Source organism: Pristis pectinata, chromosome 32, assembly GCF_009764475.1.
Source record: "Pristis pectinata isolate sPriPec2 chromosome 32, sPriPec2.1.pri, whole genome shotgun sequence".
Taxonomy (NCBI): Eukaryota; Metazoa; Chordata; class Chondrichthyes; order Rhinopristiformes; family Pristidae; genus Pristis; species Pristis pectinata.
In genome coordinates, this window is record NC_067436.1 from 6,895,311 (window position 1) to 6,920,892 (window position 25,582).

A 25,582-nucleotide genomic window follows, 5' to 3' on the forward strand; every position below is an offset into this window, starting at 1 on the left:
ATGGACTATTCAGAAACTGGATTCAACGAAGGCATTTCATCAAAGATGATAAGAATTGTACACCAATCAAAAATGCATAAAAGGGGACACAGAATACCGACTGATGGAATTGTAAAGCGGGACTATGGAAGAATTCCATGCAGAGTGTTTCGTTATAATGAATATGAAGGCAATGGCTAGAAGTTTTGTCTATTGGAATGACATATACCTAAGTAGATGTAAGAGTCTGCCAGGATTGCAGAACACAACCTCTTAAAGTAACACTCCAGGCATGGAAGTTGTCCACAAGGCAATTCCAACAGGTCTATATTAATTATTATGGAAAAGGGGTGAATACTATTTAGTATTTATCAACAGTCATTCAGAGTGGCTAAAATCATTCCTCTCAACAGGATGCATACACTGTCTTCCAGAAGAGGTCATGACAGACAACGGTCCACAGCTTAGATTGGTTCAGTTTGAAAACTTCTGCAGAGCAAGGAATAATGCACAGGTTTACTTCTCCAGCTTTGAAAAGGGAAATGTGTCAGGTCCAGAATCCCTTGTCATAAACATGAAATTTGGATCCCTCAGCAAAATAGTTGACAGATATGTTTCAATCAAGTCCACTCTTATTCTTTTAAACTCCAGCAGATACAAGCCTAGCCTGTCTAACCCCTCCTCCTAAGACAACCCACACAGTCTATAACCGGAGTCCAGGCACCGGTCCCTGTAAATCACAGCTTGCTGACCTGAGAATGACCAACTTATTCTCACTTTTTTCTTCAATTTTCTTTGCAACTAACAATACAACTGTTAGCGAATTATTTGCTGTACCCACAGCCTAGTCTTTTGCACTTCACGAAACAGGACACTTAGATCCCTTCTTTCTCCAACCAAATGGACTATTTCACACTTTGCCACTCTGCATTTCATTTGCCAGATCTCTGCCTCTGCTTCATATCGCCTTGTAGCCTCACCATGCCCTCAACGGCAATTATATTTTTTTATGTGAGGAGACCAAAACTTTGTCAACCAAACACGACAACTTTTTTGGCCATCAGAGGACCTCCTTTATATTGATGGAAAGCCTCATGTTGTTAAGCCAAAAGTCCTTAATAAAAGATTCTGGTTTGTAAACTTCATTTCTTAACATCAAAGTTATAATCTAGAAACATAGAACACTACAACACAGAACACAGGCCAATCGGACCTTCTAGTCTGTGCCGAAACTTTATTCTGCTAGTCACATTTACCTGCACCCAGTCCATAACCCTCCAGACCTCTCCTGCCCATGTATCTATCCAATTTATTCTTAAAACTTAAGAGTGAGCCCGCATTACCATCAGATGGCAGCCCGTTCCACACTCCCACCACTCTCCCTAAACCTTTCCCCTTTCACCCCAAAACCATGTCCTCTCATACTTATCTCTCCTAACCTAGGTGGAAAGAGTCGACTTGCATTTACCCTGCCTGTACCCAACATAATTTTGGAAACAGAGATGAGATGAGATGTCTTTATTAGTCATACATACATTGAAACACACATTGAAATGCATCTTTTGTGTAGAATATTCTGGAGGCAGCCCGCAAGTGTCGCCACGCTTCCAGCACCAACATAGCATGCCCACAACTTCCTAACCCGTACGCCTTTGGAATGTGGGAGGAAACTGGAGCACCCAGAGGAAACCCACGCAGACACAGGGAGAACGTACAAACTCCTGACAGACAGCGGCCGGAATTGAACCCAGGTCGCTGGCGCTGTAACAGCGTTGCGCTAACCGCTACACCACCGCACCTGCCCAAATCTCCCCTTATTCTTCTACACTCCAAGGAATAAAGTCCTAACCTGTTCAATCTTTCCCTGTAACTGAACTCCTGAAGACCCGCAACATGTGTAGTAAATCTGCTCTGCACTCTTTCAATCTTACTGATATCCTTCCTATAGTTAGGTGACCAGAACAGCACACAAGATCTATGGAATCCCCCACTATATTCCCACCTATGGAATAAATATCTATGGAATAATAAATATCTATGGAATAAGAATAGTTATAACCTATGGAATAAAGTTATAACATATGGAATAATAAATATCTATGGAATAATAATAGTTATGACCTATGGAATAAATATCTATAGAATAAAATTATAATCTATGGAATAAATATAAATTATAAGGAAGGGAAACCTGGAAGCTCCATTGACAACCAAGGCAAGGCGGTCTTGTGACGTCATAAGGTGCAGTGACGTCACGAGCACGGAGGTCACTGATCCGGAAGCGGTCGCGTCCCGGCGGTCGGTGATGCAGAGCCACTTCCGGTTTGGCTTCTTAGGTTTTTCCTTTTCTTCCGGAGGAGGGAAAAAATACACAGAAACAGCGGAGGGAGAGGGAGCAGCGGAGGGAGAGGGAGCGGCGGAGGGAGAGGAGTCCCCACCGTCCCGGCCACACAGTCCCGGCACACGGTGAGAGCCCGCCTGTCACAGCCCCGGCCCACCCGGGGAGGCCGACCCGCCGGGAATGGGGGGCGGGCGGGCGTGGAGGGACACGGGATGGAGGGAGAGGGGTCGGGGAGGGAGGAGGAGGAGGAGGAGAGGGGGGTCGGGGGAGGAGAGTGAGGAGGAGGAGAGGGGTCGGGGGGAGGAGGAGGAGGAGGAGGAGAGGGGGGGTCGGGGGAGGAGGAGGAGGAGAGAGGGGTCGGGGAGGAGGAGGAGGAGGAGAGGAGAGGGGTCGGGGGAGGAGGAGGAGGAGGAGGAGAGGGGTCGGGGGAGGAGGAGGAGGAGGAGGAGAGGGGGTCGGGGAGGAGGAGGAGGAGAGAGGGGTCGGCGGAGGAGGAGGAGGAGGAGAGGGGGGGTCGGGGGAGGAGGAGGAGGAGAGGGGGTCGGGGGAGGAGGAGGAGGAGGAGGAGAGGGGGGTCGGGGAGGAGGAGGAGGAGAGAGGGGGGGGGAGGAGGAGGAGGAGGAGGAGAGGGGTCGGGGGAGGAGGAGGAGGGGGAGGAGGAGAGGGGGGTCGGGGGGAGGAGGAGGAGGAGAGGGGTCGGGGGAGGAGGAGGGGAGGAGGAGAGGGGGGTCGGGGGAGGAGGAGGAGGAGAGAGGGGTCGGGGAGGAGGAGGAGGAGGAGAGAGGGGGTCGGGAGGAGGAGAGGAGAGAGGGGTCGGAGGAGGAGGAGAGGGTCGGAGGAGGAGAGGGTAGGAGGAGGAGGAGGAGAGGGGTCGCGAGGAGGAGGAGAGAGGGGTCGCAGGAGGAGGAGGAGAGAGGGGTCGGAGGAGGAGGAGAGGATCGGAGGAGGGGAGGAGGAGAGGAGGGGAGGGAGGAGGAGAGGAGAGAGGGGTCGGGGGAGGAGGAGGAGGAGAGAGGGGTCGGGGAGGAGGAGGAGGAGAGAGGGGTCGGGGAGGAGGAGGAGGAGAGAGAGGGGTCGGGGGAGGAGGAGGAGGAGGAGAGAGGGGTCGGGAGGAGGAGGAGGAGAGAGGGGTCGGGGGAGGAGGAGGAGAGAGGGGTCGGGGGAGGAGGAGGAGAGAGGGGTCGGGGGAGGAGGAGGAGAGAGGGGTCGGGGGAGGAGGAGGAGAGGGGGGCGGGGGAGGAGGAGGAGAGAGGGGTCGGGGGGAGGAGGAGGAGGAGAGAGGGGTCGGGGGAGGAGGAGGAGGAGAGAGGGGTCGGGGAGGAGGAGAGAGGGGTCGGGGGAGGAGGAGGAGGAGAGAGGGGTCGGGGGAGGAGGAGGAGGAGGAGAGAGGGGTCGGGGGAGGAGGAGGAGGAGGAGAGAGGGGTCGGGGGAGGAGGAGGAGGAGGAGAGAGGGGTCGGGGGAGGAGGAGGAGGAGGAGAGAGGGGTCGGGGGAGGAGGAGGAGGAGGAGAGAGGGGTCGGGGGAGGAGGAGGAGGAGAGAGGGGTCGGGGGAGGAGGAGGAGGAGAGAGGGGTCGGGGGAGGAGGAGAGAGGGGTCGGGGAGGAGGAGGAGGAGAGAGGGGTCGGGGGAGGAGGAGGAGAGAGGGTCGGGGAGGAGGAGGAGGAGAGAGGGGTCGGGGGAGGAGGAGGAGGAGAGGGGTCGGGGGAGGAGGAGGAGGAGAGGGGTGGGGGAGGAGGAGGAGAGAGGGGTCGGGGGAGGAGGAGGAGAGAGGGGTCGGGGGAGGAGGAGGAGAGAGGGTCGGAGGAGGAGGAGAGAGGGGTCGGGGGAGGAGGGGAGAGAGGGGTCGGGGGAGGAGGAGGAGAGAGGGGTCAGGGGAGGAGAGAGGGGTCGGAGGAGGAGGAGGAGGAGAGAGGGGTCGGGGGAGGAGGAGGAGGAGAGAGGGGTCGGGAGGAGGAGGAGAGAGGGGTCGGGGGAGGAGGAGGAGAGAGGGGTCAGGGGAGGAGAGAGGGGTCGGAGGAGGAGGAGGAGGAGAGAGGGGTCGGGGGAGGAGGAGGAGGAGAGAGGGGTCGGGGAGGAGGAGGAGGAGAGAGGGGTCGGGGGAGGAGGAGGAGGAGAGAGGGGTCGGGGGAGGAGGAGGAGGAGAGGGGTCGGGGGAGGAGGAGGAGGAGAGAGGGGTCGGGGAGGAGGAGGAGGAGAGAGGGGTCGGGGGAGGAGGAGGAGGAGAGAGGGGTCGGGGGAGGAGGAGGAGGAGAGAGGGGTCGGGGGAGGAGGAGGAGAGAGGGGTCGGGGGAGGAGGAGGAGGAGAGAGGGGTCGGGGGAGGAGGAGGAGGAGAGAGGGGTCGGGGGAGGAGGAGGAGGAGAGAGGGGTCGGGGGAGGAGGAGGAGGAGAGAGGGGTGGGGAGGAGGAGGAGGAGAGAGGGGTCGGGGGAGGAGGAGGAGGAGAGAGGGGTCGGGGGAGGAGGAGGAGAGAGGGGTCGGGGGAGGAGGAGGAGGAGAGAGGGGTCGGGGGAGGAGGAGGAGGAGAGAGGGTCGGGGGAGGAGGAGGAGGAGAGAGGGGTCGGGGGAGGAGGAGGAGGAGAGAGGGGTCGGGGGAGGAGGAGGAGGAGAGAGGGGTCGGGGGAGGAGGAGGAGGAGAGAGGGGTCGGGGGAGGAGGAGGAGGAGAGAGGGGTCGGGGGAGGAGGAGGAGGAGAGAGGGGTCGGGGGAGGAGGAGGAGGAGAGAGGGGTCGGGGGAGGAGGAGGAGGAGAGAGGGGTCGGGGAGGAGGAGGAGGAGAGAGGGGTCGGGGGAGGAGGAGGAGGAGAGGGGGTCGGGGGAGGAGGAGGAGGAGAGAGGGGTCGGGGGAGGAGGAGGAGGAGAGAGGGGTCGGGGGAGGAGGAGGAGGAGAGAGGGGTCGGGGGAGGAGGAGGAGGAGAGAGGGGTCGGGGGAGGAGGAGGAGAGAGGGGTCGGGGGAGGAGGAGGAGGAGAGAGGGGTCGGGGGAGGAGGAGGAGGAGGAGGGGGTCGGGGGAGGAGGAGGAGAGAGGGGTCGGGGGAGGAGGAGGAGAGAGGGGTCGGGGGAGGAGGAGGAGGAGAGAGGGGTCGGGGGAGGAGGAGGAGGAGAGAGGGGTCGGGGGAGGAGGAGGAGGAGAGAGGGTCGGGGGAGGAGGAGGAGGAGAGAGGGGTCGGGGGAGGAGGAGGAGGAGAGAGGGGTCGGGGGAGGAGGAGGAGGAGAGAGGGGTCGGGGGAGGAGGAGGAGGAGAGAGGGGGGGGAGGAGGAGGAGGAGAGGGGTCGGGGAGGAGGAGGAGGAGAGAGGGGTCGGGGGAGGAGGAGGAGGAGAGAGGGGTCGGGGGAGGAGGAGGAGAGAGGGGTCGGGGAGGAGGAGGAGGAGAGAGGGGTCGGGGGAGGAGGAGAGAGGGTCGGAGGAGGAGAGGAGGGGAGAGAGGGGTCGGGGAGGAGGAGGAGGAGAGAGGGGTCGGGGGAGGAGGAGGAGGAGAGAGGGTCGGGGGAGGAGGAGGAGGAGAGAGGGGTCGGGGGAGGAGGAGGAGAGGAGAGGGTCGGGGGAGGAGGAGGAGGAGAGAGGGTCGGGGGAGGAGGAGAGAGGGGTCGGGGAGGAGGAGGAGAGAGGGGTCGGGGGAGGAGGAGGAGAGAGGGGTCGGGGGAGGAGGAGGAGGAGAGAGGGGTCGGGGGAGGAGGAGGAGGAGAGAGGGGTCGGGGGAGGAGGAGGAGAGAGAGGGGTCGGGGGAGGAGGAGGAGGAGAGAGGGGTCGGGGGAGGAGGAGGAGGAGAGAGGGGTCGGGGGAGGAGGAGGAGGAGAGAGGGGTCGGGGGAGGAGGAGGAGAGAGGGGTCGGGAGGAGGAGGAGGAGAGAGGGGTCGGTGGAGGAGGAGAGAGGGGTGGGGAGGAGGAGGAGAGAGGGGTCGGGGAGGGAGGAGGAGAGAGGGGTCGGAGGAGGAGGAGGAGAGAGGGGTCGGAGGAGGAGGAGGAGGAGAGGGGTCGGAGGAGGAGGAGGAGGAGGAGAGGGGTCGGAGGAGGAGAGAGGGGTCGGAGGAGGAGAGGAGAGAGGGTCGGAGGAGGAGGAGAGAGGGGTCGGAGGAGGAGGAGGAGGAGAGAGGGGTCGGGGGAGGAGGAGGAGAGAGGGGTCGGAGGAGGAGGAGGAGGGTCGGAGGAGGAGGAGAGGAGGAGGGTGGGGAGGAGGAGAGTGGTCGGAGGAGGAGGGAGGTGGTCGGGGGAGGAGGAGGAGCGAGGGGTCGGCGGAGGAGGAGAGGGGTCGGAGGAGGAGGGGGAGGGGTCGGGGGAGGGAGGAGGAGGGAGGGTCGGAGGAGGAGGAGGAGAGGGGTCGGGGGAGGAGGGAGGAGGTGGGGAGAGGGGTGGGGGGGGGAGGAGTGAGGGTCGGGCGGGGGAGGGGAGGGGAGAGAGGGTCGGGAGAGGGGTCGAGGAGGGAGGAGAGAGGGGTCGGGGAGGAGGAGGAGGAGAGAGGGGCCGGATGAGGAGGAGAGAGGGGTCGGAGGAGGAGGAGGAGAGAGGGGTCGGAGGAGGAGGAGGAGAGAGGGGTCGGAGGAGGAGGAGGAGAGAGGGGTCGGAGGAGGAGGAGGAGAGAGGGGTCGGAGGAGGAGGAGGAGAGAGGGGTCGGAGGAGGAGGAGGAGAGAGGGTCGGAGGAGGGGAGAGGGGTCGCGGGAGGAGGAGGAGGAGAGAGGGGTCGGGGGAGGTGGAGGAGGTCAGAGGGTCGAGGAGGAGGAGAGGGGTCTGGGGAGGAGGAGGAGGAGAGGGGTCGGGGGAGGAGGAGAGGGGTCGGGGGAGTAGGATGAGGAGAGAGGGGTCGGGGGAGGAGGAGGAGGAGGAGAGAGGGGTCGGGGGAGGAGGAGAGAGGGGTCGGGGGAGGAGGAGGAGGAGAGAGGGGTCGGGGAGGAGGAGAGATGGGTCGGTGGAGGAGGAGGAGGAGGAGAGAGGGGTCGGGGGAGGAGGAGGAGGAGAGGGGTCGGGGGAGGAGGAGGAGGAGAGGGGTCGGGGGAGGAGGAGGAGGAGAGGGGTCGGAGGAGGAGGAGGAGAGAGGGGTCGGGGGAGGTGGAGGAGAGAGGGGTCGGGGGAGGTGGAGGACGAGAGGAGGAGGAGGAGGAGAGAGGGGCCGGAGGAGGAGGAGGAGGAGGAGAGAGGGGCCGGAGGAGGAGGAGGAGAGAGGGGTCGGGGGAGAGAGGGGTCGGAGGAGGAGGAGGAGGAGAGAGGGGTCCGGGGAGGAGGAGGAGGAGAGAGGGTCGGGGGAGGAGGAGGAGAGAGGGGGAGGAGGAGAGAGGGGTCTGGGGAGGACGAGGAGGAGGAGAGAGAGGTCTGGGGAGGAGGAGGAGGAGAGAGGTGTCGTGGGAGGAGGAGGAGGAGGAGAGGGTCGTGGGAGGAGGAGGAAGAGGAGAGAGGGGTCGGGGGAGGAGGAGGAGGAGAGGGGTCTGGGGAGGAGGAGGAGGAGAGAGGGGTCTGGGGAGGAGGAGGAGGAGAGAGGGGTCGGCGGGAGGAGGAGGAGGAGAGAGGGGTCGGCGGAGGAGGAGGAGGAGAGAGGGGTCGGGGAGGAGGAGGAGGAGAGGGGGGTCGGGAGGAGGAGGAGAGAGGGGTCTTGGGAGGAGGAGGAGGAGCAGAGGGGTCGGGGAGGAGGAGGAGGAGAGAGGGGTCGGAGGAGGAGGAGGAGGAGAGAGGGGTCGGGGAGGAGGAGGAGGAGAGAGGGGTCGGGGAGGAGGAGGAGAGAGGGGTCGGGGGAGGAGGAGGAGGAGGAGGAGAGAGGGCGAGGAGGAGGAGGAGGACGAGAGAGGGCCCGGGGGAGGAGGACGAGGAGGAGAGAGGGGTCCGGGGAGGAGGAGGCGAGAGGGGTCGGAGGAGGAGAGAGGGTTTGGAACTGGAGGAGGAGGAGAGAGAGTTCGGGGGAGAAGGAGGAGGAGAGAGCGGTCTGGGGAGTTGGAGGAGAAGAGAGGGGTCGAGGGAGGAGAAGGAGGAGAGAGGGTTCGGGGAGCAGAGCAGGAGGAGAGGTGGGTCGGGGGAGGAGGAGGAGGAGAGAGGGGTAAGGGGAGTAGGAGGAGAGAGGGGTCGGGGAAGGAGAGGAGTAGGATAGATGGGTCGGGGGAGGAGAGGAGGAGGAGAGAGGGGTAGGGGAAGGAGAGGAGGAGGAGAGAGGTGAGGAGGAGGAGAGGTGTCGGGGAGGAGGAGGAGTGAGGGGTCGGGTGGGAGGAGGAGAGAGGGGTCGGGGAGGAGGAGGAGAGGGGTCGGGGTGGAGGAGAGAGGGGTCGGGGAGGAGGGGGAGTAGACGGGTCGGGGAGGAGGGGGAGGAGAGAGGGGTCGCGGCAGGAGGGGTTGATTGGTGTCGGTGGAGGAGGAGAGAGGGGTCGCGGGAGGAGGAGGAGATAAGGGTAGGGGAGGAGTTGGGGAGACAGGTGTCAGAGGAGGAAGGGGAGAGTGACGGGGGAGGAGGCTGAGAGGAGTCGGGGAGGAGGACGAGTGAGGGGTCTTGTGGGAGAAGAGGGGGAGATAGGGGTTTGGGGGAGGTGAGGGGGTGAGAGCTGGAGTGAGGGGTGGGGGGAGGAGAGTGGGGTTGCGGGGAGGAGTGGGGAGAGGGGTCGGGGGAGGAAAGGGTGAGAGGTGGTGTGGGAGAGAGGGGTCTGGGGAGGCGGATGAGGATGGGGAGGGAGGGGTCGGGAGGAGGATGGAGGGGGAGGGGTCGGAGTGAAGAGCATGGGGTGGGAGGGGTCGAGGGGAGGCGGAGAGGGAGGGGTCGCTGGGTGGAGGAGGTGGAGGGAGGGGTCGTGGGAGGAGGAGGGGGAGGGAGTGGTTTTGGGTAGGAAGAGGAGGAGGAGGAGGTAGCGGTCCGTGGTAGGAGGAGGGAGGGGTCAGGGGAAGGAGGGGGATGGAGGAGTCCGGGGGAGGAGGAGGACGGGGAGAGAGGGTGGGGGAGGGGGGGGAGGAGGAGGAGGATGAGGAGGGGGTGGCCCGGGGGAGGGAGGGGTAGGGAGCGGGAGGAGGGGAGAGAGAGGTCATGGGGAGGAGGGGGTGAGGCGTCTGGAGCAAAGTGGGAGGAGGAGGCGGTGAGAGAGGTCATTGAAACAAGTTGGTGATTGAGCAGTGCAGATGGACAGATTGGAGTCTTCATGGGGAGCTAAGTGAGGCTGGCATTTTGTGGATTGGGAAGGGTTCTGATGGGTGAGAGGAGATTGGTTGGGGCTGCTGGAGTCAGCACTATGTGAGCGAATTGGCTGATGTGGGAGAGAGCAGGTGGCACGTGGGTGGGGGAGCGGCCTAGGAATAGGGAAGGAAAGTGGTTGGAAACACGATGAGCGTTCAAGTTGGGGAGCATCTGGTATGAGGATGGTAATCTTGAAGCAATGCAAGTAGTTGTCTCACAATGCAGCTTCTTTCAAAACGGCTGCATTGGATGTTCATGGGTATGAATTGCGATGTTTAAAGATCAATGTTTGAAAGTGGAGCATTAAAGTGATTTGTAGCCATTTCAGGAAATGTGAAAAGTATGAATTGAGCTATTTCATGTGCTTTGATTCTATTATTTTACTGAGGCTGGGGGGCTGATTTGTTGCAGGGTTCCCACTGTTCTTGCCTTTTGGACGTGGGTGTTGGAGAGTGGGCTGTCCTTTGGTGCTAGCTGCATTGGCACTTAACTGGCAGCACTGAGGGTAGGTTTTCTTCACATTTCTAGTCCTTAGCTCTCAGCCAATGGTTTGTCGAGATGGTTAGGGGATATAGAGAGTATGGAACAGCGGTGGGGGTGGGGTGCAATGTGTGGTGGAGCCTTTCATTTAAGGTTTTCTCTGATTGAAACACAAAGCAAAATTCTTTTTCAAGGTGAACCCCTTCAGAATTTGAAATGTACAGCGTAAAATTCCTTATAGTGATCCAGAAGGAGGCCATGCTGTCCAATGGGTTCATGCCAGCTCCCACAGGAGCAATCGCATTAGTCCTGAACCCCCTCTATCTCTCTGTACTGTAGAGCTCATTTTCTCTCATACATGACCATTAATTTCCCTTTGATTCATTTTGCTGTTAACCCATGCCAAGAGATAGTTTACACAGCCAGTTAACCTACCAGCACGTCTCTGAGATGTGGGAGGGAAGTGGAGCGCCCAGGGGAAACCCATCTGGTTATGGAAAAAACATGCAAACTTCAATCAGATTGAATCTGAAACAGTGAGATCGCAGTACTAACCACTCTGCTCCCTGTGCCATCCAAATTACTAAGCTTGAGTAGATAGATTTTTGTGGGAAGTTCGATTAAATGCTTGAGGCAACAAGAAATTGAAGGTTCTGAAGGGTTTAGATGGAGAAAGTTGAGAAGTGAACATGGATACTAGAATAGACCAGTTGAGCTGAATGGCCTTTCTTTTTAGGACATTCTGTTGAGTCAGGGGTTTTAGCAGCTAAATATAGTGAGATAAAAATTGTAAATTGAGGTTTCCAAAAAAAAATCTATTACCATTTCCATTCAATTCTTCTTGAGAAGATTCTTGCCAAGTGTTTGTGGTGTGATGTGGAAGGCAGTTGATTGCTAGAGTTATAAATTGAGTTTTGATTAATTGCTCATAATTCATTTCTCTCTCAACTTTTGGACCTGACTGCCCCACCTTACATTTTCTTTGATAATTTATATGTGTTCTAATCAAGATTTGCGGGCAGAAATGGAAGATGGAACATGATTTAATAATCACAAGGATATTTTGCATTCTTCCTGAGGATTTAATTATAGTTGTTTGTAGGCCTTTCTGTCACTCCACTTGCCTGGCTTGATCAGGGCAAGTTCTTTAATTTCCTATTGCTTGAGATTAAAGTCTGGTTGGTGGTAGATTATATGACATTACTAGCATTGACAGAACAAAGGCAAATGGGTGGAAGAGAGACAGATCAGCCATGATCTATTGAATACAGGAGGGAGACTGACTTGTAACTTACCTGTGTTCCCCAGGATTTTGAGCTCAACCTGAATTTACATTGTACTTCTAAATTAGGGAGGCTTGAGGTGTTCAGATATGAGGCAAATATCTGTTGAATCAAATTGAGGAATGACAGGAGTAGATTTGAAGGATGTTGAGAGAATTTCATGGCATGGGACTTGGTGCTGCTTGCACACCCAGTAAATTGTAGTCTCAAATGGAGCATGGTGATAGAGGACTAGCAGCTTAGGGCAGATCGGATTTAAAGGCAGTCTAAAGAGGGGGAAAGGCAAGCCTGCAGATGGGTGACTAGGAGCTGTCGTGTGCAAGTGGCTGCCCAACTACGTTTTAAACAGACTGGTGATTAGGTTGATTAGGTGGTTGAAAGTGTTAGAGTGAGAAGTAAGGGAGATGAGAAAGGGATCTGTCCCTTGGATCGATTAAAGTCAAATTCTGTTTGATAGCTCTCTGAAAAACTTTTAGCTAAAACTGTTGTAAAAAAATGTATGTAGTACATGCTGCTTATCAGAAGCCATGGAGATAACACAGTGCTACTTGTTGCTGTGGATCTGTCTCTAGCTTACTGTTGTCAATGCTGAACCACTTCACTTAAAGCCAGGAGTTCTCTGGAATGCATTCGTATTTTAGTTCAACATTAATTATACATTTGTGAAGTTCCGAGTGATCCCTACCCAGAGCACTAGTCCCTGTGGTGACCTCAAACTGGCATTTCTCTGGTCTGTACCTTGACTTGCTCCACAGTGTAGACCAACAATGGATCTATTTAAAACAGCACATTGGCCAAAGTTAGCATGTTCATTTTACCAAAGTCAGAGTTTTCTTCAAGTTAGTTGGATTCAAAAATTTATTTGCCAGCTTTTTTGGAAGAACTTCAGGTTGAAGGTATTCCTAGGTGGTTGGTGAGTTGCATGGCACAGTTTTGTGTGATCTGGTGGGCAGAATGGCTGTGCCACAAAATGGAGTTGGTATGATGCAGTTTAGCATGATTTGCTTATGTTTGCTCTGCATTTGGTTTGTGTGGGATGGGCTTTGTATAAATCTGTGACTTGTTTCTATAATTGTTACTCTGAAGTTGGTATAGAGTCATACAGCACAGAAATGGGCCCTTTGGCCCAACGCATCCATGCTGACCAAGGTGCCTTCCTGAGCTAGTACCATTTACCTGTGTTTGGCCTATATCCCTCTAAACCTTTCCAATCAATGTACCTGTCTAAATGCGGCAGGATGGAGTTGGGTGGTGCACATTGCTGTGACTTGACGACCAATATCCCACACTCGGTTTGTGGTAGCTGTGTGGTGAAGGTTGTGGTGATTTATTCATGTCACTATTACACTGTGGGATTTATGCAATAATGGTGGGGTTTCTAATAGTTGAATACCTTTGGTCACTGTCTGCCTTTAGACTTCTGAGTTTCAGGACGTTTCCTGTGAGAAGGAAGCATGCAGATATAAACCTCCAGTATAAACTAGAAACTGTATTTGTCCTCTAGGTTTCTCACAGAAGTGGCCAGGAGATTCATCTTGACTTGTGGAAAACTCCAGGATAATCAAGTAAAGCTTATTTTAATTGTATAGGACATGGAGTATTGCTTACAGTTTTGGTCTCCTTACCTAAGAAAGGATGTACTTGCCATAGAAGAAGGGCAGCAAAGGTTCACTAGACTGGTTCCAGAGATGGCAGGTTTGTACTATGCGAAGAGAGTGAGTAGACTGTGTCCGCATTCTCTAGTATTTAGTAAAATAAGAGATGTCATTGAAGCAGGAGGTACAGTGGTGCAGCAGTTAGTGGGTGTGTGGGTTTCCTCTGGGTGTTCTTTCCTTCCTTATCCTAAAGGTGCACTGGTAAGTTAATTGACTACTGTAAATAAAGCCCTGGTATCGGTGGATGGAAGGAGAATGAGTGTAGGTAGGAGGCAGTGGGGAGGGAGAGGAAGAGTTAATGGGCACGTGTGACGGACTGGATACAGGGAAAATATGTGCATGAAATGGATCGATGGGAGTACTCTGAGAGCTAGCATAGACTCAATCTTCTGAATGGCCACCTCCTCTATCAAATGTAGATATGAGAAGCATGCAATTCTTAAAGAGCTTGATGCAGGAAAGATGTTTCTCCCAGCTGAGGAGTTTGGGACCAGGGGGCACAGTCTCAGAATAAAGGGGTAGATCATTTTGGATTGTGGTGAGCCTTTGGAACTCTACCCAAGGGGATGTGGAGGCTCCGTTGTTGTGTTCATTCAAAACACAGATCAATGGATTTCTCGATATTAAAGGAATCAATTATTACGGGAATAGTTCAGGAAAGTGACACTGAGGTAGATTGGTCGTGATCTGAACGAATGGCAGAGCAGTCTCGAAGGGTCCCGTGACCTAATTGTATTCCATATGATCTTGACAACACAGTGGTATCGTTGTTTCTCTCAGTGGAAATAATGCCTAACTTAGGGTTATGGCCTAACCTCTGACGTGGTGCATGTCACTATTAACATGTCTGTTGTATGAGGGACCACCAATGTACAGGATGGTTGCATTTAACAAAGCTGCGACTGCTCCTTTGAAGGTGCTTAAAATGTTGTGGACAAGGAAGTACTTGAATTTCAGAAAGCTTTTGACAAGGTTCCAGTTAATAGCTGAAATAAAATGTCACAGGAAGGTTCAAATGTAGTGCAAGATTGGACTTTGGTTTAAAAACAGGAAACTGAGAACATAAGTAGGTGCCCGAGAGATCAATTACAGGATCCTCTATTTATTATTGACCCAGCAGCAGTGACTCTGCTATTGGATACAAAATCTTCCTAGTTTACTGTTGATACTAAGAGAAGCTAAAGCAGAAATACCCTCCAGTCAACTTTTGTTACCCTGAGCATTCATTCCAGTCTATATACCTTGAGTGCTTGGTTCCACGTGCTGGTCTGTGAGTGTTCCCTCTCTTCAACAGATCGTTTCTTCTTTAGGTAGACTGATGCAAGTCTGTGGTTTCTTCTACAGTTGGTGTTGATTGAATCCAGTAAAGAATGTAAAGTATGCTCATTGCCATAAATACCTAGGAGAGGCAACTTCTGAACTATAGATCAGATACTTGAAAGGTTACAGTATTTGCCTTGGTTGGCTATACTGTTAGTACTGAAACAAGGAATGATCTGGTAGTAATGCCCATAACTGAGGGGGAAGGTTTAAAGGAGACGTGTGGGGCAAATATTTTACACAGTGTGGTAGGTGCCTGAAACAGGCTGCCAGGGGTAGCAATGGAACCAGAAACGATAGTGGCGTTTAAGAGGCTTTTAGATAGACGCATGAATATGTAGGGGATGGAGGGTTATGGATATTGTGCAGGCAGAAGAGGTTTAGTTTAATTTGGCATTGTGTTTGGCTTAGATGTTGTGGGCCAAAGGGCCTTTTTCCTGTGCTGTACCACTCCTTGTTCTATGATCACTTGGAATATTTGGAGAGGTATGATATGATTAGGAATAGTCAGCATGGCTTTGTCAAGGGCAGGTCCTGCCTTATGAGCCTGATTGAACTTTTTGAGGATGTGACTAAACACATTGAAGGAAGAGCAGTAGATGTAGTGTATGTGGATTTCAGTAAGGCATTTGATAAGGTACCCCATGCAAGCCTTATTGAGAAAGTAAGGAGGCATGGGATCCGAGGGGACATTGTGGATCCAGAACTGGCTGGCCCACAGAAGGCAAAGAGGGTTGTTGACGGGTCATATTCTGCATGGAGGTCGGTGACCAGTGGTGTACCTCAGGGATCTGTTCTGGGACCCTTACTCTTTGCGATTTTTATAAACGACCTGGATGAGGAAGTGGAGGGATGGGTTAGTAAGTTTGCTGATGACACAAAGGTTGGAGGTATTGTGGATAGTGTGGTCGGCTGTCAGAGGTTACAGTGGGACATGGATAGGATGCAAAACTGGGCTGAGAAGTGGCAGATGGAGTTCAACCCAGATAAGTGTGAAGTGGTTCATTTTGGTAGGTCAAATATGATGGAAGAATATAGTATTAATGGTAAGACTCTTGGCAGTGTGGAGGACCAGAGGGATCTTGGGGTCCGAGTCCATAGGATGCTCAAAGCAGCTGCACAGGTTGACTTTGTGGTTAAGAAGGCATACGGTGTATTGTCCTTCATCAATCGTGGAATTGAATTTAGGAGCCGAGAGGTAATGTTGCAGCTATATAGGACCCTGGTCAGACCCCACTTGGAGTACTGTGCTCAGTTCTGGTCACCTCACTACAGGAAGGATGTGGAAGCCGTAGAGAGGGTGCAGAGGAGATTTACAAGGATGTTGCCTGGATTGGGGAGCAAACAGGTTGAGTGAACGTGGCTTTTTCTCCTTGGAGCGATGGAGGGTGAGAGGTGACTTGATAGAGGTGTATAAGATGATGAGAGGCATTGATCATGTGGATAGTCAAAGGCTTTTTCCCAGGGCTGAAGTGGTTGCCACAAGAGGACACAAGTTTAAGGTGCTGCGGAGTAGGTACAGAGATGTCAGGGGTACGTTTTTTACTCAGAGTGGTGAGTGTGTGGAATGGGCTGCTGGCAACGGTGGTGGAGGCGGATACGATAGGGTCTTTTAGGAGACTTTTGGATAGGTACATGGAGCTTAGAAGAATAGAGGGCTATGGGTAAGCCAAGTAATTTCTAAGGTAGGGACATGTTCGGCACAACTTTGTGGGCCGAAGGGCCTGTATGTGCTGTAGGTTTTCTATGTTCTGTCACCATATGGTGGGCTTACCAATTATGCCACACTGTGGAGGCCATTGACTTAGCTCCTTGCATAGCTTCAGTGAGCCCTTCAGTTGCCTGTCAGTCTTCTGAAATAATGCATGTCCTGTTAGGGGCATTACATCGAGTAAGGTCTTGGAAGAGAATTCTGTACCCTCCTTAGATGAGACGTCCTCACTAGAAGGACAGATGGATCTTTTGTGACAGATTTTAATGTCTCTCCTGTGTCCAACATTACTGTCATGTCTTGAGGTCTTCAATATTGTAAACAGCAGGTTGCAGAATCCTGGTGAGAGTGAGGGGAAGTGTCATAATTCATTCAGAATGAATTATTATATTCTAAATTAATCCAAAACAGGCAAGTGTAAGAGGAAAGTGCTGATAACGAGAAAACACATGTTAAGCACCGGACACTTTACTGAAAGATTTGTAGTCATTATAATACGAGCACCAGACCTCGTGCTGAGAGAGACTGCGGTCAACAAACTGATGTGAGAATGCTGCTGATGAAGTCACTTGCATTACTTTCTGAGCACGAAGCAAAGTGATGGATCTACTCAGTAATCGCCCGTGTGTGTTGCATGCAGCTTGTTGGGAAGCACTTTCATCTCAGGTTAGTTACGGGTTTGAATCACGCTCCAGAGAATCAAGCAAAGGCTGACACTTCAATACTGAGGGAACACGGCAGATCAGATACATGGTCTTTGAGAGGACACTGAAGACCTGTTTCTCCTCTTATATCAATGTGAATGATCGTACTGCATTGTTTTGAAAAGAACAGGGGAATTCTTTATTGGTCAGTATTCATTCCTTGACCAAAATCAACAAAACAGATTATCCAATTACATTTTTGTTTTCTTCCTCTCGTTGCTGCTGATTTTCAGTTATTTTATGTTTAAAGTGGTTTACATTCATATTTAATTAAGTGTTTATTTAAAATGTGATTGCACAAATTTTAAGGCATTGTCACCAGAAAAGTGAAATGAATTTCTTGCTTCAAATGTGAAAATGTAATAATCATTTAGAAAGGACTTGTATATTAAATCTTCATGATTTAGAAAAGGTTGTCTCTCTATGCCTTACAAAGCTGCTGACATCTGGTTAATAATCTAACCTATGTAAACCTGATTTTCTAACTGAATATTTTCATAAATTAATGTGAAACTGCACCAGTAGTTCTAATTTTTTTCAAACACGGTGTATCATGTATAAAAGGAGTGGATGTGAAAGCTCATTAATGTAAGATGTTTTAGTTTAAAAATTTGGTGAGCCCTTAATTCCTTACCCCCTGCCATCACCTTGAGGATAAATGCCATGTAATTTTGTGTAAACAGTGGTCAGTGTATTGGAGTAGTCTCCTAATAGTGAAGGTAAAAATGTGGAATTGTTTAAATATTAAAAGCTATGAAAGGGGAATTTTTGACTTTGCTCTTTGTAATTATTTAAGATAAGAAAAGGTGTGCAGTTCTGGTCATCTACCTACAGGAAAGTTATCAATAAGCTTGAAAGAGTGCAGGGAAAATTTACAAGGATGTTGCCGGGACTTGAGGACCTGAGTTATAGGGAAAGGTTGAGTAGGTTAAGACTTTATTCACTGGAGCACAGGAGAATGAGGGGAGATCTTGTAGAGGAATACAAAACTCTGAGGGGTATAGATAAGGTGAATGCATGCAGGCTTTTTTTCCCTTAAGTTTGGGTGAGACTAGAACTTAGAGGACATAGGTTTAGGGTGAAAGGTGAAATATTTAAGGGGAAACTTCTTCACTCAGAAGGTGGTGCGAGTGTAAAAAGAGATACCAGTGGAAATGGTAGATGTGGGTTCAATTGTAACATTTAAGAGAAGTTTGGATAGGTACATGGATGGGAGGGGTTTGGAGGAATATGGTCCAGGCACAGGTAGATAGGACTAGGCAGAAGATCAGGTGGCATGGACTAGATGGGTCAAAGGGCCTGTTTCTGTGCTGTAGTGCTCTGACTTTATAAATGTAAACCAGGCTCTGATTGCATAGCTCGTGCCTCAGCCTGCTGATGTTGCACGGTGGGTGTGTGCCCAGTGTGAGGAGCAGCTCTAATTATTGTTATTGGTTTATTATTGTCACTTGCACTGTGGTACAGTGAAAAACGTGTCTTGCATACCGAACGTACAGGTCAATTCATTACACAGTGCAGTTACATTGGGTCAGTACTTAGTGCATTGATGTAGTACAGGTTAAAAACAATAACAGTACAGAGTAAAGTGTCACAGCTACAGAGAAAGTGCAGTGCAATAAGGTGCAAGGTCACAACAAGGTAGGTCATGAGGTCAGAGTCCATCTCATCCTATAAGGGAACCATTCAATAGTCTTATCACAGTGGGGTAGAAGCTGTCCTTAAGTCTGGTGGCACGTGCCCTCAGGCTCCTGTATCTTCTACCTGATGGTAGAGGAGAGAAGAGCGAATGTCCCGGGTGGGTGGGGTCTTTGATTATGCTGGCTGCTTCACCAAGATAGCGAGAGGTAAAGACAGAGTCCAAGGAGGGGAGGCTGGTGTCTGTGATGCGCTGGGCTGTGTCCACAACTCTTTGCAGTTTCTTGTGGTCCTAGGCAGAGCAGTTGCTGTACCAAGCCATGATACATCCAGATAGGATGTTTTCTATGGTGCATCGATAAAAGTTGGTGAGAGTCAAAGGGGACATACTGAATTTCTTTAGCCTCCTGAGGAAGTAGAGGCACTGGCGAGATTTCTTGGCCGTGGCATCAACGTGATTTGACCAGGACAGGCTGTTGGTGATGTTTACTCCCAGGAACTTGAAGCTCTTTGTCGTTGTGTTCTTCTAAGTGAAGTTCCCTTGATGTGGTATTTGTATCCAGTAAATGGCTGTAATAGCTTTAGTTGATTTGGAAGCTGAGCATGGTCTTGTGTCTGTTATTGCAGGATGGGCAGTTAGTCATTCATGAAACAGACTGTGCTTCAAGACCGTGTCTGTCTACGTATTTTGCAGACAGTTGTCTGTTGTCTGACAGGTGTCTGTTGTAGCAGTAGGGAATGTATTGCAGGTGTGCTCATATCTCATTTCCCTTCCTTGTTAAAATGCATTGTGCTTTCCCTGTAATTTCACTGTCATTTTGATTTAAATGGGAACCAAGATGCAGCAGGCATTTTATCATGACAATTTGCCGTTGAAACTGCTGAGGCAAAGGAAGAATGAAACATAGAAATTTTATTTGTTTTAGGTCCGTAAAATTTTCAGTGTTGTCTACCCTTTAATACTCGGTTCATTACTGCTGAGGTTTCATTCATTAAAGAAGGCATCAGATGAAAATTACAGATTCACAAACACTTCCTTCAACTTTTGAGTGTTTTGCGGCCTGAATTTTTTATGTTTATTGAGCTGAGGAATGTTGGCGCACAGAATGTTTTTTTCTCGCTTTGATCACTGCGTTAGGAATGGAGAACAAAGCCTGCTTACTCTGCCCCCTGGTAACATCTGTCAGCCACAATTTCAGGATTGAGTGTGAATTTTTCCACTTCCCACACCAGTCATTTGGCTGCCCTTTATTGAGCAAGACTTGTCAGTTTCTGTTGGTTGTGAAGAATTGTGTACCAGGTTGAAAGAACTAAAACTAACCACAGGGAGATTTCCCATCTTGTATTTGCTGCTGTTGTCCTTGCATGCCTTTGCCTGCAGACTTGTCTCCTTCACTACTCTCCTTGCTGATGCCCCATCTTTCTCTTAAGATCATTCAGCACTCTGCTGCCTGTATCCGAACTTGCACCAAGATCTGGTCACCCCCCACCTGCTGACTTGCATTGGTTCCACATTGTCTGTTTTCAAATTCTCATTCTTATATCTAAGTACCACAGAAACTGGTCAATAAAGTGATTATAAGTGCATGCAGGTTGTTTTCCTTTATTTATTGAGAGCTAGAACATAAGGGCACGGAGGTTATGTTTGGATTGTATGCAATGCTTGTTAGGGCATAGCTCAAGTATTATATACGGTTCTTGTCACCTTACAGGAAAGATTTGAATGCACTGGAGAGGAGATTTAAGAGGACATTGCCAGGACTGAAAGGCTTGAGTTAAGAGGAGAGACTGGATAGGCTGTGGAGCGGAGGAGGCTGAGGGGTGAGCTTGTAGAGGTCTACAAAATCGTGAGGGACATCGATAAGGGGGATGGTCACAGTCTTTTTCCCAGAGTAGGGAAGTCTAAAACTAGAGGGCATAGGTTTTAAGGTGAGAGGGGAAAAGGTTTAAAGGTGACCTGCAAGCCAAGCTTTTCGTTCTGGATATATGGAACAAGTTGCCAGAGGAAGTGGTAGAGGCAGGTACAATTACAACATTTAAAAGACATTTGGGTAGTTTCATGGATAGGAAAGATTTAGAGGGATAAGGGCCAAATGCAGGCAAATTGGACTAGCATAGGAAGGCACCTTAGTTGGCATTGGACAAATTGGACTTAAGGGCCTTTCTCTATGCTGTATCACTCAATGTCTCTATGGGCCCAGCACACATGTAATCACAAAGAAGGCGTGCCAGCACCTCCAGTTTCTTAGAAGCTTAAGGAGATTTGACATGACACCAAATATTCTAACAAACTTCTATAGATGCACCATTGAAAGTATCCTGACCGGTTGCATCGAAGCTTAGTAAGGCAATTCCAATGCACAGGTACACAAAAGGCTGCAGAGAGTAATGGACACAGCCCATCGTGGGCATAGCCCTCCCCACCATTGATAGCATCTACAGAAGATGCTGCCTCAAGAAGGTGGCATCTATCATCAAAGATTCCCACCATCTGGACCGTGCCCCCTTCTCACTGCGGCTGCCCCCAAAACACTATGCAAAAAAAGATGCATTTCACTGTGTGTTTTGATGTACATGTGACTAATAAAGATATCTTATCACTGCTACCGTCAGGTAGGAGGTACAGAAGCCTGAAGTCCCACACCACCAGGTTCAGGAACAGCTACTTTCCTACAGCCATCAAGTTCTTGATCTGACCTGCACAACCCTAACCCTACCTCAGCAACGGAACACTACGGACCACCTCTTGCATGACCATGGACTTGTCTCTGATTGTCTTTTTTTTGCACTGTCTTGCTTTTGCACAGTTTTGTTTTCTCTCACTTCACTGTCTTGTATATTCTGTGTGTTGTCTGTACCTATTGAACTTGACTAGAAAATCATAGATATGAAGGGAGTTTGGATAGGCTGGTCTTGACTTCTTTGCAGTGGAGGATGCTGAGAGGAGACTCAGTTGAGGAATATAAAATCATGAGGGGCCTAGATGGCACTTAGAAGGACCAGCTTCCCTTGGGTGAGGGAGCAAAAGTTCAGAGGGATGGACTCAAAATAGTTGGTTGAAGGATTGGAAGTGTGGTCAGGGATTTTCACCTAGAGGGTTGTAGTGGTCGTGAGCACTCTGCCCGAATGTGTGTGGAGAAAGAAGCCATTGCTATATTTAAAAAGTACCTGTATATGTACTTTAAGAAATGTGATTGGCCGATTAAGTGCTGGGATGTGGGAATAGATTGGTTAGCTCTTTCTGAACATTACAAACATGATCGGCCAAATGACCATCTTGTGTGTTGTTAGTTTTCCAAGATTTGAGGAGAGGTAGTCTTTGGCAAGACCAGTATTTATTGCTTAGTCCTGGTCAAGATTGAGCTGAACCATTGCAGTCCTTCTGGTAAAGGTGCTCTCACAGTTACATAGGCTGTTTGAGAATTTGGTTCAAGCAACCTTGAAGAATGGTGTGTGACTTGAAGGAAAATCTGCAGTTGCTGGTATTCCTATATGCCTGTTGCTCTTGTCTTTCTTGGAGTGGTTGAGTTTGCAGGAATGTAAGAGTAGCCTAAACAAGTAACTGCAGTGCGTTTTGCAGATGAGTAGTAAGGGGTTGGGGGTGGGGGTAAGGGTTACGGGGTGAAGGCAGGAGAATGGGGTTGGAAAAAAACAAGGTGGCCATGATTGAATGGCGATGCAGACTCGATGTGCTGAATAGCCTGATCCTGCCCCTATATCTTGTCTTTTGAAACCCAAGCGAGCTTTAGAAATGCTTTGGGCGGTACCTGGGAAGTCAGTCAAGTAGGCTGCTTTTTCCTGGCTGATTTTAACTCTGAGTGAAAGCAAATGGAGTGTATTGCATCACATTCCAGACTTGTCATTGTAGATGGAGGAATGAACTTGGAGTGTCAGAAGATAGGCTATTTGTCGCAGGATACCCAGTCTCTGACCTGTTGCTGTTAGCCGCAGTATTTTTTATGGCTGGTCCAGTGGTTCCTGATCAGTGGTATTGGGAACAGCAATGTTAATGGTGTTGAGTTTCAAGGATAGGTGTTTGGACTGCCTTGTTGGAGATTGTCATTGTCTGGCACTTAAGGTGATGCATATATTTTTGCCACTTATTGGCCTGTGTCTAAATGTTGTCTTGGTCTTGTACAGGATAGAGTATCTGTTTCAGGTATCAGGCTTGTGATCAACATGGCCTGTCCAACAGAGCTAATGCGTGTACTTAGGATTTCAATGGGCGTTAGACCAAGAGCAGACAATTGCATTTGTTTGCTTCTCCTTCTGTGTTGGTGGTACATTCCTAGTGCCTTGAGATGCCTGCTGCAGGTGGTCCAAGATTCAGAAGTATATAGGAAGACAGGGATCACTGCTGTCTGATAGATGGAGTTTTCTGGCAAGCTTGAGGTCTTGATCTTCAAACACTCTTCAGTTGTTGAAAGGTTGTGGCTGGGTTATTTGACCACCAACACCCACATGATTTCAACCATTGTCACACATTTCCCCTGAGGAGCATGGTTTTCAGTTTCATCTTGGCTCCTTGAAGCCACACTGGTCAAAAGCTTCCAAGGGCATTCACTCTCACCTAGCCTCTGCAATGCACCTATTTTGTCCACGTTTGGGTCGAGATTGTGATGAAGACTGGAGCCAAGTGATCCTGGTGAAACCTAAGTTGGTATCAGTGAGCACTGTAATACAACTAAATTGTTAGCACTTAGCAATTCAGTGATATATCCATCAAGAAACAGAAAGCTGGAAGGACTTGGAGGCTCAAGCAGCATCTGTGGAGGCAAAAGGTGCATGTCATCGTTTTGGGTGAAGAGGACTGATGGAATGTCTTGACCCAAAACGTCGACTTAAACCTTTTGCCTCCACAGATGCTACTTGAGCCGCTAAGTTCTTCCGGGTTACTTAACTAGGCGATTGTCATGTAGATTCCAGTATGGTAACTCTACAGGAACAGCTTGGTTAGTAATATGGCTTGTTCTGGAATGTAGATTTTCAGCATTACGTCATGGTCTTTGCTGTATCTAGTGCTCTCATCTGTTTCTTAAAATGTGGAGAGAGTTGAATTGGCTTAAAACCAGCTTCTGTGATGGTGGGGACCTCAGCAAGAAACTGAGGAGGAGTATTCTGGCCGAATGAAGTTGGAAATGCGTTGCCCTTCTTTGGTCCTTGCACATTAGGCCCTGTCTTCATTTGAGGATGGAGATGTTTTGCTCCCACTGGATGTTTAATTGTCCAGCATCTTTCACAGCTAGATGTTTCAGGCCTCTAGAGCTGTGATCTGATCTGTTGATTGTGAATCACTTTATCTATTGCTTGCTGATTTTGGTGATCAGCATGCAGTAATGCTCTGTTGCAGTCTTGCTATGTTGGCTTTAAGTATGACTGGTGCTGTTCTGGGCATACCTTTCCATACTCCTTATTGAACCAGGATAGATCCCCTATTTTGATGGTGATTGGTAAACTGGGGGATATATCAGATCATGACCTTGCTGCTGGTCCACAGTGCCTCATGGATGCCCAGCCTGGAGATGTCAGGTCAGTTCTGAGTCTATCACTTGAGCACAGTGTTAGTACAAACAATGCAATGAAATGTCTCCTCAGCGTTGTTGTGTGAAATGGTCCTTTTCAGCCTTAAGGATGAAGGATTCTGGACACGAGCTTTGGATATCAAAACTAGTTTAATCACAAAGGCAAACACAGGGACAGAATGGATGGGAACAGATACACACTCACACGCAGGAGGCCGTGAACGTGAGGGGGAATCGCAACTAGGATAAGACACACTGACACACACACACACACACACACACACACACACACACACACACACACACACACACACACACACACACACACTGACACACACACACACACACACACACACACACACTGACACACACACACACACACACACACACTGATACACACAGACACACAATAATAATGTACAACTTCAGGATATAATACTTCAATGCTTGATCCACACTATCATTGGCCCTTAACGCTCCCTGAGTCTGAGTGAAATGCTCCCAAACCACGTGGTGATGTACTCTTACCAGTGATCTCTGCAGCATTGTCTCACTACTCCTGGGGTTGTCAAAGAGGAAGGGCTAGGGGATTGTAACCCTTTTTATGGTGCTAGGAGACTGGGTGGAGCCTCACTGAGTGATTTAAACGGGCCAGTGGTTTGGGGGTCAAGGACAAAGGTGCCTGCCACAGCCAATGGTCAGGCAAGTTCAGAGACAAAAGGTACTCTCACACCTGAGGAGTGGGTGGAGCCGCACCTTGATTGACAGTGGTATCACTTCCGATCCAAGGAGCAATGCTGTCCTCCGACCAGCGGGGGTCAGTGTTGTTACTGTCACGTGACAGCCATGTGCTATCTCCCTACAAGCGTGAAGACAGGACTTTGTCACTACGCTATGCAGTGGATACTCCTGTCGCTCCTGTCATGGACAGATGCACTTTCACCAGGCAGATTAGTGGGGAAGTGGTTGAGTAGATTCGTCCCTTGCTGGCTTATTCATCCCCAGCCACAGACTCGATCTTGCAGCTGTGTCTGACTTGATCGGATCAGTCAATGGTGATGCTACTAAGCTAATCTCCATGATGGACAGGAGACTTCAGTGTCTGGTTTTTGCCCTTGCTACTTGCTGTGCTTTTTCCAAGTGTTGCTCAACATGTGCAACACAGAGGATATAATTAGAAAGAGGTGTCCTCCCCATGTTTGGCTTAGTGCTGTGGAACCGCATGAGGTCTGGAGCGAATGTTGAGAATTCCCAGGCCATTCCCTGCGTACCACTCACTGCATCCTTGTTTTATCTGTTTTCTGTTTTAACATAATGGTGCAGATCCACCTGGTTTTCTGGGCTATTTCTGAGCACAGCTCTGCACCTGCTTACGTAATATTAGTGAACCAGGTGGAACCAGCCTGGTAGTTTTTACTCCTATCTGCTTTTTGACGAACAGGCGAGAGGACATTTTAGGGATGGACCACAAATGTCATCTTTGCCGTCAATGTTACATCATGTGAATAAATAGGTATCAAAATTGAGAATTCAAATCCCACTTTGAAATTTCAGTATATCTGCTGGGTTCTTCACAAGTTGTCTTCAGGTGATGGAACCTGTTTATTCCTACTGACCTTCCACAAGATAATTACTTCCTTCAATCTTATTTCATTTTTTGCATAGCATCCTATAATTTCCTTCCGTTCCCATTTATAGCATTAACGTTGATTGTAAATGCTTGGATTAATTTAATTTTTCTGGCAGCCCATTCTGCACAATGAGAGGTGTGTAGGTTCTACCTGGCAGCATTGCCCATTTCACTATTTTTTTTAAAAATA

General features: G+C 50.7%; 1 protein-coding gene across 16 annotated transcripts in view; it reads left to right on the forward strand.

Annotated features, from left to right (window-relative positions):
- Nucleotides 1–2,375: 2,375 nt before the first annotated feature.
- Nucleotides 2,376–25,582, forward strand: part of LOC127585359 (casein kinase I-like) — a 158,387-nt gene continuing 135,180 nt past the window's right edge. For 8 of the 16 annotated variants that reach the window (XR_007958504.1, XM_052042792.1, XM_052042799.1 and 5 more), the window contains exons 1-2: nt 2,376–2,445; nt 9,864–9,957. Coding sequence is in view for 1 of the 16 variants with exons in the window: in XM_052042804.1 (XP_051898764.1) it covers nt 9,672–9,711 (40 nt within the window). In the remaining 15 variants the exon portion in view is untranslated. Of the gene's footprint in view, nt 2,446–9,411; nt 9,430–9,611; nt 9,712–9,863; nt 9,958–12,719; nt 12,781–16,319; nt 16,568–16,619; nt 16,751–25,582 lie in introns of those variants that run through there. The other 8 variants (XM_052042803.1, XM_052042793.1, XM_052042809.1 and 5 more) reach the window with 7 other exon arrangements.